The sequence below is a fragment of the Moschus berezovskii genome, chromosome 16 (assembly GCF_049115385.1).
Source record: "Moschus berezovskii isolate FMDL1 chromosome 16, NW_MosBer_1.0, whole genome shotgun sequence".
Lineage (NCBI taxonomy): Eukaryota > Metazoa > Chordata > Mammalia > Artiodactyla > Moschidae > Moschus > Moschus berezovskii.
In genome coordinates, this window is record NC_142475.1 from 55,039,754 (window position 1) to 55,052,559 (window position 12,806).

Sequence of the window (12,806 nt, forward strand, 5' to 3'; positions counted from 1 at the left end):
TCGGGTCCAGACACTTATTCCTGCTATTTTTTTTTCTCCTTGTTCTTCCTGCTGCAGGGGGATGCTGGGCCCAGAGGCCTCCCAGGGCCCCCAGGAATAGCTGGACCACAGGTCAGTGAACCGTCATAAAACTCATGTGTATCTGTTCTCATCTCACTGGTTAGCCTAAGTTTGAGGAAGAGTGATGCCCAGTGTAACGGGATCATGGTTTTAAAATCAGAAAACCCACATTCAAGGTCTCTCCTTTGCACCGGCCGTCTCAGTGACCTTGGGAATGGGCACTTGAACTTGTTGAGTCTCAGATCGCTCATCTACTAATACCCGAGTGGTTGGAAGTACAGATGAGCTATCGGATAGGAATGTGTAGTGATGGTTATGACGTGAACTTTGGGGTCAGATAACTGAATTCGAGTTGAGTCATTGTTGCTGTGTGACCTTAGGCAAAATCTTTGACCTCTTTGGGCCTCAGTTTCTCCACCCGCTAATGATGTGAATAAAAACAGCTGCAGAGAGAAGTGAGAGTGGAACGTATCATATCGCGCAGAAAAGAACTTAGCACTCGCTAAAAGGATTATGAGAGTGCTTGCTTCGGCAGCACATACGCTAAAATTGGAATGATACAGAGAAGATTAGCATGGCCCCTGCATAAAGATGACACGCAAGGTCGTGAAGCGTTCCATATTTTTAGATGAATAGAAAGAGTAACATGGGAACTCACATGACCATATGCAAAATAGACAGCCAACAGGAATCTGCTGTCTGGCTCGGGAAACTCCAACAGGGGCTCTGTATCAACCTAGAGGGGTGGGATGGGGAGGGAGATGGGAGGGAGTTTCAAAAGGGAGGGGACATATGTATGCTGATGGCTGATTCATGTCAAGGTGTGACAGAAAACAGGAAAATTCTGCAAAGCAATTATCCTTCAATAAAAAATAATTTTAAAAAAGAGTGTTATTAGGAAAGTGCTATAGAAACGCAGTGGGCATCATTCACTGTGCTGTGAATGACGAGACACCTGTCCGGAACAGGCAGCATGGCTCCGTAGGTTCACAGAGCTCGGGGGCTGGCGTGGGAGTGGGGACCTGGGTGCGCGGCTGCAGAACAGGCAGGCATCGGGGCTGCGGCTCTCAGTCCCTCGGTCATGACAGTGTTCAGCGCTAAGGGAGAGGGAGTGTGTAGGCTGACGTGTAGGCAGGGAGCGGACATCCACGCTGCCCTTGGCGGCTCTCTCTGCCCACCCTTGTCAGCTCTGTGCTGCTGTGACCTCTGCACATCGCTCCACCCCAGCCTTCAGGGACACGTGTGTCACTGTGTCACCGTGTTTCTCTGGGACTCGGTATGGCTTCTCTGATGGGGGTTGCAGCATGAAATTGTCAGTGGGAGAAAGACCACAGGAACAAGGCCCTTGGGGTGGGAATCCAGTCTCAGCAATGACCCTGGGCTGGCTTCTTGCCTCCCGGCCCTTCCCGTTCCTCCTGGTGAACGAGGGACTGTGAGGGAAGAGACCTTCCGGGCTTCTGACCCTGGCGACTGCTCAAAGATGCTCCTGCCTGCGCCTGGCGCGTTGTAAGCCCTGTCAGCCTGGACCAAGATTGAGAGGACCTTTCCGGAAGGTGTAATCAAGCTAAATGAGATGCTAATGCAGTAATGTGAAATGTTTAAAGCGAATGAAGGAGATCCATGAGGAACAGAACACCAAAATGTTAAGTAGAGATGAGACCCAACCTACCCGAGACGCTCGTTTTCCTTGTACACAGTACTCAATCGTGTCCCCTTGTCTCATGGTAATTTCTGCCCCTTCAGAGCCCTGTGTTTATTTACATTTTCACATTTTGTTCATCTTGCATTATTTTGCATTAATTTTTTATTAGAAAAGAAAAATATTTTTAATCACTTAAAAAATTTACCACTTAGGATTTTCTCTTAACTTAAATACAGACATATTCAGAAGTTCTCAAGTAGGAAGAGATATAGATTTATACTGAATAGGTGATGAAATTCTTCATTTTGCATTAATTTTGGCTTTTAAAAATATGTCATTGACATATTCTTTATCTCCAATCTGAGGTTTATGGGGCCTTCGCATGAGTGCTCACTTGCTTCACCCTAGGCACAGCCCTGAAAGATGGGGTTGGTGCCATTATATTTGCTATTAAAAGGTAAAGAGGCCAACAAAAATACTGAGGTGTGACACCAACTGGGAGCCTGTAGGGTATCAGGATGGAAAATAGCCAGGTGTCCCAGGCCCTGGCTGGCAGGTTAAGACAACTCGTGTTTGTTGTGCAGAGACTTTGAAGTTGTATACGGTTTTGAGAAAACCAAGACTCCTGCTTCGGGAACTGAAGACATCAGGTCTCAGTGTAGATAGAACTGGAGGTTCTTCCCTGGGGAGGTGTTAGGCTAAGAGACGCCAGCACAACTGAGCATCCTCTATGCTATTTCCTGAGGATTCCCTTTCTGGAGTCGTCGTGAAAGTGAAGTCGCTCAGTCGTGTCTGCCTCTTTGCGACTCCATGGACTGTAACCTACCAGGCTCCTAGGTCCATGGGATTTTCCAGGCAAGGATACTGGAGTGGGTGCCATTTCCGTCTCCAGGAGATCCTCCCAACCCAGGGATCGAACCCAGGTCTCCCGCATTGTAAGCAGATGCTTTACCATCTGAGCCCCCGGGGAAGTCATAAGTGGTGGCTAAACTCCTTGCTTGAAGGATTCTGCAGGTGGGTCATTTCAGCTGATCCTCAATATGCGACCTTTGCTGTCAGCTTGCCAGCTTCTGGGTGCTACCTCTGCCACATGATAACCTTTATTCAGAGAAAGGAAAGCAGATCAATTAAACAGATAAGGCGTTCCCTCCACTAAGGAGGAATTGTTTTCTCAATCAGCCCAACCGCTCCTGAAGTGCTGGTGTCTTGGGACAATGACTCTGCCTTTGTTCTTTTATAATTCCCTGCAAGGGAGGGTTTGTCCCTTTTCAGAGTCAGAGAAAGTCAAAGAAAGCGTCCATCCAGGGAAAGAACAGAAATCAGTGCCGCTTCTGAAAGACAGGGTGTTTTGTTTCTCTACTTGGGAGTCTGTGGTGGCCTTGTTCTCAGGGTCACCCGACACAATGAGATCTCAGGGAGCTGCAGGAGACATTATACCTAGTGTATTAAGGACCGAAGACCAGTTTACCTGCTTTATAATATCATCTCCTATGATGGTGAGCATCATCCTCAGAGGTAGAGATAGTGTTCTACTTTACCTATTAGAAAACTAAGGTTTAGCACGGTTAGATGCCAATATTACAAAACTGCTACAAAACTAGTAGGCCAAAGTGAATCCGTGAAGCACAGGTCCCAGACCCCCACTTGTTAGTATGCTATCACACCTCCAGCAGGGGCTGCCCTGGCAGCTCAGCAGTAAAGAATCCATCTGCAAAGCAGGAGATGCGGGTTTGATCCCTTGGTCAGGAAGATCCCCTGGAGAAGGAAATGGCAACCCACTCCAGTACCCTTGTCTGGAATATCCCATGGGTAGAGGAGGAGCCTGGCGGGCTGCAGTCCACGGGATCCCATAAGCTGGTCATGACTTAGTGACTGAATCCAGCAATGCCATCGCCAGTGCCAGCACCAAGGAGAGTGCCCAAGGAGATGCAAAGCTTCTATCGATTCACTGCCTCTGGTACTGACTCTTAATATGGCTGGGAAGATGAATCGCACTCGTTCAGTCGCCCAGTCATATCCAACGCTTTTGTGACCCCATGGACTGCAGCACAGCAGGCCTCCCCGTCCCTCACCATATCCTGGAGCTTGCCCAAGATCAAGTCCATTGCATCAGTGATGCCATCCAGCCATCTTATCCTCTGACCTGCTCTTCTCCTTCTGCCCTCAGTCTTCCCCAGGATCAGGCACTTTTCCAATGAGTCGGCTGTTTACATCCGGTGACCAAAATACTAGAGCACCAGCATAGGTCTTTCCAATGAGTGTGCAACATTGATTTCCTTTAATATTGACCGGTTTATCTTGCCTGGGGACCCACAGACTTGCCTTGGTTTTTGGCTCCAAACTCAAGCCTGTCTCTGAGCTCTTCGTTCAACCCATGCCTCTCTCTAGAAAACAGAACAGAGGGCTGTTTCATTTCCTTTCTGTTGAACTTGGCTTATCAAACAGGATCTCTGTCAGACTTGCGGACCTCATGATTAATTTATAAATTGAAAGCGCTGCCCACAGTGGAGTATTTGTGGTCATTGTTAGTGTCCTTTTATAACCAAAGGCTCTAGGTATTCACTAGTCATAGGCTTCATCAGGAAGGTTTGATTGTTTGTGACTGTGATCCAACGTCTGGGGACTCAGGCTTCCCAAGATTTTTGCTGCTTATTTGCAGCTGCCATCTTTGGACCTTGGGTCTGGGGAGGTAAATGACACCGTCAGCTCCAGAGCTTCATTCTGGAGCTTTCAGACTGCATAAGATGCTGACTAAGGGGAGGAAGCTGGAAACAGTGGCTCCCATTATGATCGCCATCCATGCAGAGGAAGAAGAAGCGAGATTGTCATCAGACCACGATTTTCTAACAAGTCAGATGTAAAAGCCCCTTTGAGTTTGGAAATGCTGATTTTTCTATCCTTGGTGAAAAACATGGCTTTCTTCTTGTCCACATGTCTACACATCATGTAATGGGCGCTGCAGGCACTGGGGATGCTAGGTGTGTAGAAGGCCTCATTGGAGGTTCTGGATAATTCTGGGAGGCAGAGATAAAACCTCTTTTGCTGTTATTAGAACCTTCAGAAAAGGCCCTGGAATCCCATTCTTCCCAGAAGACAACCCAGAGCCATTTAGTCCATGCTCTCCTCAGGAGAAGTCCCTATTCATCCACGGCTGCCTCTCCTGAGAGATTCCCACCAGGCATGCACTTAAACAGCTCCCTTCCAAGTCAGGAGGAATAGCGTTAGGTCGGATATGGGCCATGTCTTCTAGGGTCTGATGTGTTGGAGAGACAAGATCTAGAAGGTGATGACTCTAAGCAAAGTCAGACTGGGGCCAAGGCCATTGAGAGCAGTGAGTGGTCAGTGGTTCCCCAGCCTGGTTCTGCCTCTTATTAGCTGAGTGAATTGCACTGACTGATCATAAGACTTGGGGAACTGGGACTTTTCTGAAGCTGGGGTCCCTCATCTGTAAAAGAAGGACTGCATGGCTCATCTCAGAGAGGACACGAGGATTAAACAAGAAACATTTACAAAGCACCCGGCATGGGGCCCAGCTCACGGGTAGGGAGTATTAGGTGCACGTGACTGTGGATGGTGCTCCTTACCGTTCCTTCTTTCGAGTTAATAATAACTGTAACATATTGCCAGGAGGAGAGCTAAATGATTTTAAGGAAAATAATGCCACGGGGCAGAGGTCACCAGTGAAGGCTTCCTGGAGGAAGAGGTAGGCTTTTTTTTTTAACATTTATTTATTTATTCAGGTCTCAGTTGTGGCACTAGGGTCTGGCTGTGTTGTCTGGGACCTTGCGTTGTGGCATACAGATCCTCAGAGTCGTGGTGTGCAGGCTCAGGAGTTGTGGCAGTCTGACTTAGTTGCCCCTCGCATGTGGGATCTTAGTTCCCCGGCTAGGGATCGAACCTGATTCCCCTGCATTGCGAGGCGGAAAGTCCCAGGAAGTAGGATTTTACTTGCATTGACAGGCATTCTTGGGGAATGGTTTTCTAAGCAGAGAAACCGCAGACAAACTTTCAGGGACAAAATTTCTGAGAATAGCAGAGGCTTACTAATTTGAGAAAATTTAGGCCATGCTCTCAAAAATTTGTAAAATCCTAGAGAGAATTATCTGCCTGATGGATTCACAGAAGCTAACATCCTTAGAGCAGCCTCTGCTATGAATATAACCTCTAAATAATTGTTGTTTTATGTACTTAGTACATGATGGCATGGGGGAAATATATTTAAAAAAACCAAACAGAATCTTCTCCCAAACTGGAAGGTAGAATGAAAATAATTTTCTTTTTGCACAATCTTTAAACCAGAATATTATAGGTACCACAGACAATTCTGCCAAGAGCTTGTAAAGACAAAGAAACCTCACCTTTTCTGTGGTCAAGCAGCTATGACTGATGACGTATGTGTCCTCAGGGTATATAGTAATTAGTCCTCACGTAAAAGGACCACATGGCTCTGTTTGCGTGTTCATCTAATTCACCTGGTAATTGGACTAATCGTCTGCTTTAGTGAATTAGCTTCAAACAAAATAAAAATAAACTGCTCACATCTTTTTGCCTGGAGGTAGTTCTGCAGCTTGGAGAAAAGGACCCCGAAGTTAGGCTCCTAGTTTCCTACAGCATCTGGCTGATGGGGCTTTATTTCCCTTGTTGATTGCATTTCAAAGAGATGTTCCCAGACCCTCGAGAAGTATTTTCCTGGGTCCTTTTGGTTATTGTTTAGTTGCTAAATTGTTTCCGACTCTTCTGCGACTGCATGGACTATATAGCCCACCAGGCTCCTCTGTCCATGGGACTTCCCAGGCAAGAATACTGGAGTGGGTTACCGTTTCCTTCTCCAGGGGATCTTCCCAACCCAGGAAGATCACCCACGTCTCCTGCACTGGCAGGCAGATTCTTTACCACTGCACCACCTAGGAAGGCCATTCCTGGGTCCTAGAACCGGCAAAAGGCTTACTGACCTTTGAAAAGGACTGATATCCATTTCCAAGAGACAGAGAAAGAACTCACAGTGTCAAGTTTTCTAAAGTCAGTGCTCTGATATAAGGGCTTGTGCTGTGAGTTTCTTGTGTCCTTTTCAACAGGAAAAGCAAAGCCCCTTTGCTGCATCCTCAGTAGACATCTACTGCAGAAAGCCAGGCTTGCAAAGGAGTAAACTGGTGATGTTCCTGGAATACGGAATCCAGGACGGCAGGTCGTTTCTTGGTTGGTTTCTGATCTGTGTTTTCTCGACGGCTGTATCCTCAGTGCATTGAAAGCTTCCGAGAACATGGTTAGCATAATCAGTCAGGCTTCCAGACTAAAAATCTAGTGCTCCTGACATTATAAAACCTGCGGGACAAAGCATTGTGACCTAAAGAAATAACCAGTAAATTAACTTGATCAGGAGGAGACAGTTTGGACACAGATCTGGATTAGGTGATGAATATTATTATTATAATTTTTTCAGCTGTGTGACCTCAGGTGAATGACTTAACCTCTCTGGTCTTTAGGACTCTTATCTGTGTGCTCTGATAATAACCCCCTACCTCACTGAGTAGTTTCCCTGGCTGAATGAGATCACGTGGACACATCGAATGCTGTTTTGCATCAGCTCAGGATATAAACAAAGAAATACATGAAGTGGGACCTCATGTGGACACTGGCAGAGTGCCCAGCTGAGCAGGGGCTCTGTAAATGTCAGCCCTCTTTTCTGGAAGGAAGTGAGTCAGGCTTGGGGGTGGCTGTGTGTGCTTTGATCCCCAGCTGCAGTGGAGAAGGAGACAAGGACAACTGTGGAGATCCTTGAGCTGCTGACACTTTAGCTTTTGTGGGATGAGGGTTGAAACCACGCTAAACCCAGACTGAGGACTGGGAACTGAAAGGAAGCCACTTACTTTTCAGGCAGTCACCCTTAATGTCGGAGGAGCAGTGTGCTAGTCTGTCACTTCTTTTCACTGAGATTACGAAGCGGCCTGCAGGCAGTGTGCTGGCTTTATAGAGGTTAAAGCGGTAGGCATAACTAATGCAAAAATGTTGCAACAAATGCTCTTCCCCTCTGAACCCGTTTATTTCCTGTACACAAAAGCATTTGGCACTTTACAGACTTTAAAGCACTTAACCCTCCCAATATACCACAGAGAGGAGGCGAGGGTGTTACTGGGTAATTATTGTCATCGATGAACTGCTGGTGTGGTAGTGTCTGGATGGAAAGAGGGCTGGGCGTGATGTTTCAGTGAGAGAATCGCAGGGCTTGGGAGTCTAGAAGGACCCGCAGAGACAGGCCTGCCGCTCACCACCTCCACTCCTTAATCTACTGAATGAACAAACAGGACAAAGAAGGAGCACGATCTTTCAAAGATGCAGAGGTAAGGGAAGACAGGCCTGGAACCACAGCCAAGGCTGGTTAATTGCCAACAGCTTTAAATGCATAATGCATTCTTTCAAAGGAACTAGAGTGTTTTTGTTTAGTAGCATTTTACTGGAATACACTTGGTAACCCGGTAAGCCTGAGTAGGTGACAGTTAAGAGAGATCGGAACTCTTGAATGGAACTTTGAGGATTAGTTTGTAAGACTATATTTTTGGTAGGCTGTATGCTGTGTCTGGAAAAGTCTGATGCTAGGAGGGATTGGGGGCGGGAGGAGACGGGGACGACGGAGAATGAGATGGCTGGATGGCATCACCGACTCGATGGGCGTGAGTTTGAGTGAACTCCGGGAGTTGGTGATGGACAGGGAGACCCGGCGTGCTGTGGTTCATGGGGTCGCGGAGAGTCGGACACGACTGAGCGACTGGACCGAACTGAACTGAGTGCTGTGTCTTGATGACCGTGATGATGAAGACGACGGCGATGTGGAGGAGGAGGGGTTAGAGGTGCTGGTCGAGTGGTGTGGTGATGGTGGTGACGACAGTGAGGATGATGAGGCGGCGCTGGTGCTGCACATGGTGACGACGATGAGAAGGAAGAAGGAGATGACAGTGGCAGTGGGGGGGGAGACCGACGACCGCCACGGTGGTGGGGGTGCCGCGAACGGTGCCGACCGTCAGGTGCCGACGGATGGGGCGAGGAGAGGGCAGGGGTTGTGGCGCTGATGCCAGGGACAGCAGCAGCGGTGGTGACGGTGGTGGCAATGGTGGCGGTGATAGTGGCCCTGGTGGGAATGCAGTGAGACTGGCGACAGGGAGCTCTGAGCCCACCACTGGTCTAGGCACTCTGTAGATTTTGAGTCATTCCACTCACAGCCACCCCATGACAAAGAGTCTGCTGTTACCATTCTCACATTTTCAGTAGGAAACAGAAGAGTTGAAACACCTTGACCAATGACACACAATTAGTAAATGACACAATCAGGATTCCAGTGCAGAATAGTAAAAATAATTATAGCTCGTACTATATTTTGAGCTCCATGCTAAGTATTTCCCATGTATTATTTGATTTTATTCTCCTAACATTTCATAGGGTGGGCAATCATTATTCTCTTCATTTTGTAGATTATAAAAGCCCCACAGCTTGAACTTCAAATGACCTGCTCAAGGTCATGTACCTATTTGGGCCCCCAGCACAAACCTGATAAGAAACGGATGAAGAATGAGTGAATATGAATGCAACACAAAATTTTTCTTTTGAAAAGAAGCTCTAGCAAGATTTTCTGTGATTTTCTTTTTTTTTTTTCTCCTAAGGGAAGTAAAGGAGAACATGGTGCAGATGGTGAGACTGGACAGAAAGGTGATCAGGTAAGAACATATTTTATAATAAACTGTTCACCCTGAAGAAGCAGCACTGTTTTCTCCTAAGTAATTTTCACTCCACCATTTCAGAAATCTTTTCTTGTCTCTTCTTTGTCTTCGGTAGGATTTTTTTTTAAAATCAGGATTTCATAGTTTCCATCTTGGTTCATTGTTACACTCCCCTTTCCCAATTCTCTGAGGAGCCTACCTTTTTCTTTTTTCTTCAATATATATTTTAACATTTTGTGCTCCCTTCCCTTTAGTGCTTCTCACTCCCTGAGACAGTAGTCATTCTTTACCGAATGCACAATGCTGCGTTCTTTCCTCCTGCCCGCCCCCGGCTTCTGTCATATGACTCTCCCCTGTGAGAGCCTATCCATCCCTGCTGGACCACTTCTCCAAACGCCTCGTAAAATGGTCCCCATAACGATGTGATGCTCTTCCTGCGGATCTGAACACTGTCTCCCATTCATCGCCCAGCCAGAGCTACAGCAGCCTTTCTGCATTTAAACCGACTGTTCTGCTTGTGCTTTGCTTCTGCCACCCTTTCCCCCCTTTCCTTCTCCTGTCCTGTCTCCACATGCCCCTGCCTTTCCTTCTAAGTCTTCCATCCATCTCTTCACGGTAACCCCGCTCCATACCAGGCCCCACCCCAGGCTCTGAGGTTCAGGTTGAGTGGTGGGCAAATCCCTGACCCCACAGACCCTCAGCGACAGGTGAGGCTTGGGGGCAGAGACCCGAGGGGCGGGGAGATGAGCGCTGCATTCAAGATCTGGATGATATACTCAGCAAAGATATCTGTCCTGAAAAACAAACCGTTTGGATTACTCTTAATAGTTTTCAACAGCAGTGCTCTCTAGACCAAACATTGCAGCTTGCGTTTTCCTGTGGAAGGAGGTGAAGGCGGAGGGCAGGGAAGCCGTTTCTTTCATGGCGGTTGGCTTGGTTTGATAACTTTGCTGTACTGCATGAACGCTGAGGTGCTATTCTTTGCACCATAACCGGTTTAGCTCATTCTGTAATACACATAGCCTCCCTTCTACACAGGGACATGACTCTCTTTATTAAAATAATTGTAATAGTCTCAGAGATGCCATAATTCAGTTAAGTGAGCTCTTTCCATTGTGGGTATAAATTGTGTGTATGCATTTACCTGCTTTTAAGTTTTTCTTATGGGATACTTCAAACACATCAAGATAAAGAGTGTAGAGACTTCCCTGGTAGCCAACTGGCTGGGACTCCACGCTCCCAACATGGGGACCTGGGTTCCATCCCTGGCTGGGGAGCTGGACCCTACACGCCACAGCTGAGGGTCCCACGTGTCATAACTGAGACACAGAGCAGCCGAGGAAATAAATACATATTTTTTAAAACGTGTTTAGTCTCTCAGTCATCTCGGACTTTTTGTAACCCTGTGGACTACATGTAGCCTGCCAGGCTGCTCTGTCCATGGGATTTTTCAGGTGAGAATATTGGAGTGGGTTGCCATTGCTTCCTCCAGGGGATCTTCCCAACTCAGGGGTCAAACCCGCATCTCCTGTGTCTCCTGTATTGCAGGCAGATTCTTTTTCAGGTGGATTCTTTTCTCACTGAGCCACTGGGGAAACCCCATTAAGAAAATAAGAGAGTATAATAAAAAGCACCCCCGTGGACTTCTCACCTGGTCACAGCGTCTTCCAGCTCTATGGCCACTCTTGGTTTCATCTGTATACTTCTTCCTCATATTATTTTGAAGCAAATCCAGTTCCAGGGTAGATTGCTAGACATTCCCTCAGCTACCTTTTGATATAAATATGTAGATTTATGTACACACACACACGCACATATATATCCAGAATTGTTATCTGAGTTAGGAGATGGCTTCTGGCTTGGTATCTGAAATCTGTAGTTGCACAAAGTAAAAAGCCTTTGGGGAGTCATTTAAAATAATTGTTTTGTGTTTTTCTAGGGTCATCCAGGAGTTCCTGGCTTCATGGGCCCCCCGGGGGACCCTGGACCACCAGTAAGTGATTACTTCCTCTTCCGGCCTTGCCGTTGGTACACACTGCGGTGGCCATATTTGTGAACAACCTTGTAGGGAATTGATTAGGTTGCTGTCATTTAGTTTCGTGAAAATCTGGTTATTTCAAAATGTATAATTTCATGTAGGAAATTTCTTTACACTCTATTTGCCTGTGTCACTGGATTTGGTGACATCTGACGGTCAGCAAAAAGAAAAACTGATCAAGATAGCAATAGTATAGGTCATGGGAAAAGGCGTTGGACTGAAGGGAGAAGGGACATTTGAGAGGCAACCGCTGTCATAAAAAGCGCCCCGTTTGTGAATGAATCATGGTGTGGCTGCTTCTGTATTCCTGAAACTTTGCCCGCACCTGGGCCAATATAGGCACCCAACAAAGGTGTGTGAAGCGACTGAATAAAGACTGCTGAAAGGTGTAGATAAGGCACCGCGAGGGCCTGCTTATTGGTTACCCATGTTTAGTTACTCCCTGCAGCGTTCCTGCTCTGGGTTGGCCACCAGACAGGCACAGGAAAAGACCATTGTCATAAGACCTATGATAACAGAAAACCCTCTACAGGGGTCCCTTAATATGTGCCTGGTACGGGTTAACTCTTTGTATGTATACCTTACTCAAACTAAATGAGTGCTATCTTTTTCTTTTTCTCCATTTTACAAGGGAACTGAGATGGCAGAGAAATAAAATAACTTCGCTGGGGCCATACAGCTCTCAGTGGGGAGCTGGGACATGGCCCCAGGAAGTCTGGCTCTGAGAGGGTGCTCTCCTAAGTGGTACCCTCGATTCTGTGCTAGGCACATTGTGAGACATTGCCTCACTGACTCCTCACTGCCCTGTGCCTTGGGCAGTGTCACTGCCCACCTTCTATGGACGAGGACAGCTCAGGGGTCTTACACCATCCCCTCAGAGCGAGTAAGCAGCAATGCATTCGTTAATCTAAAGAGCCTCTGCTTTTATCACCCAGCCAGCCCTGCTCCTCATTCACTAATCTAAAGAGCCTCTGTCTTTATCACCCAGCCAGCCCGGCTCCTCATTCATTGATTTATTGAAGAACTGTTGAGTGTCTACTATCTCCAAGGCACCGTTTTAGTTCCCAATAAACACAGTGATAAACACTAGGAGGTCAGGTGGACATAAAGGCTGGAGAAAATATAAACAGAAAAAGGGTGGTGAGGAGCAGGGACTTGCAGTTTTGAATCTGGTAGTTAGGAAATATCTCACTGAGGGCCTGATGCCTGAGCTGTGATGAGGAGGGCGGGATCTGAGCTCTGACATGTGGAGGTTTCAACTACAGGCAGAGGGACCAGCGTGTCCAGGAACCCTGGGGCAGAAGAGTGTCTGGGGCTCACTTCACACCACTTCCTCACCTGTGTGGAATGCCGCCTC

General features: G+C 47.2%; 1 protein-coding gene and 1 non-coding gene across 2 annotated transcripts in view; both read left to right on the plus strand.

Annotated features, from left to right (window-relative positions):
• COL22A1 (collagen type XXII alpha 1 chain) overlaps positions 1-12,806 on the plus strand; it is a 210,104-nt gene that overhangs the window by 162,998 nt on the left and 34,300 nt on the right. The window contains exons 45-47 of the mRNA XM_055432494.2: positions 58-111; positions 9,355-9,408; positions 11,351-11,404. Coding sequence (XP_055288469.2) covers positions 58-111; positions 9,355-9,408; positions 11,351-11,404 — 162 coding nt within the window. The remainder of the gene's footprint in view (positions 1-57; positions 112-9,354; positions 9,409-11,350; positions 11,405-12,806) is intronic.
• On the plus strand, positions 580-686 carry LOC129560557 (U6 spliceosomal RNA). The gene has a single exon (XR_008686790.1). It is a non-coding gene; the product is annotated as a U6 spliceosomal RNA (small nuclear RNA).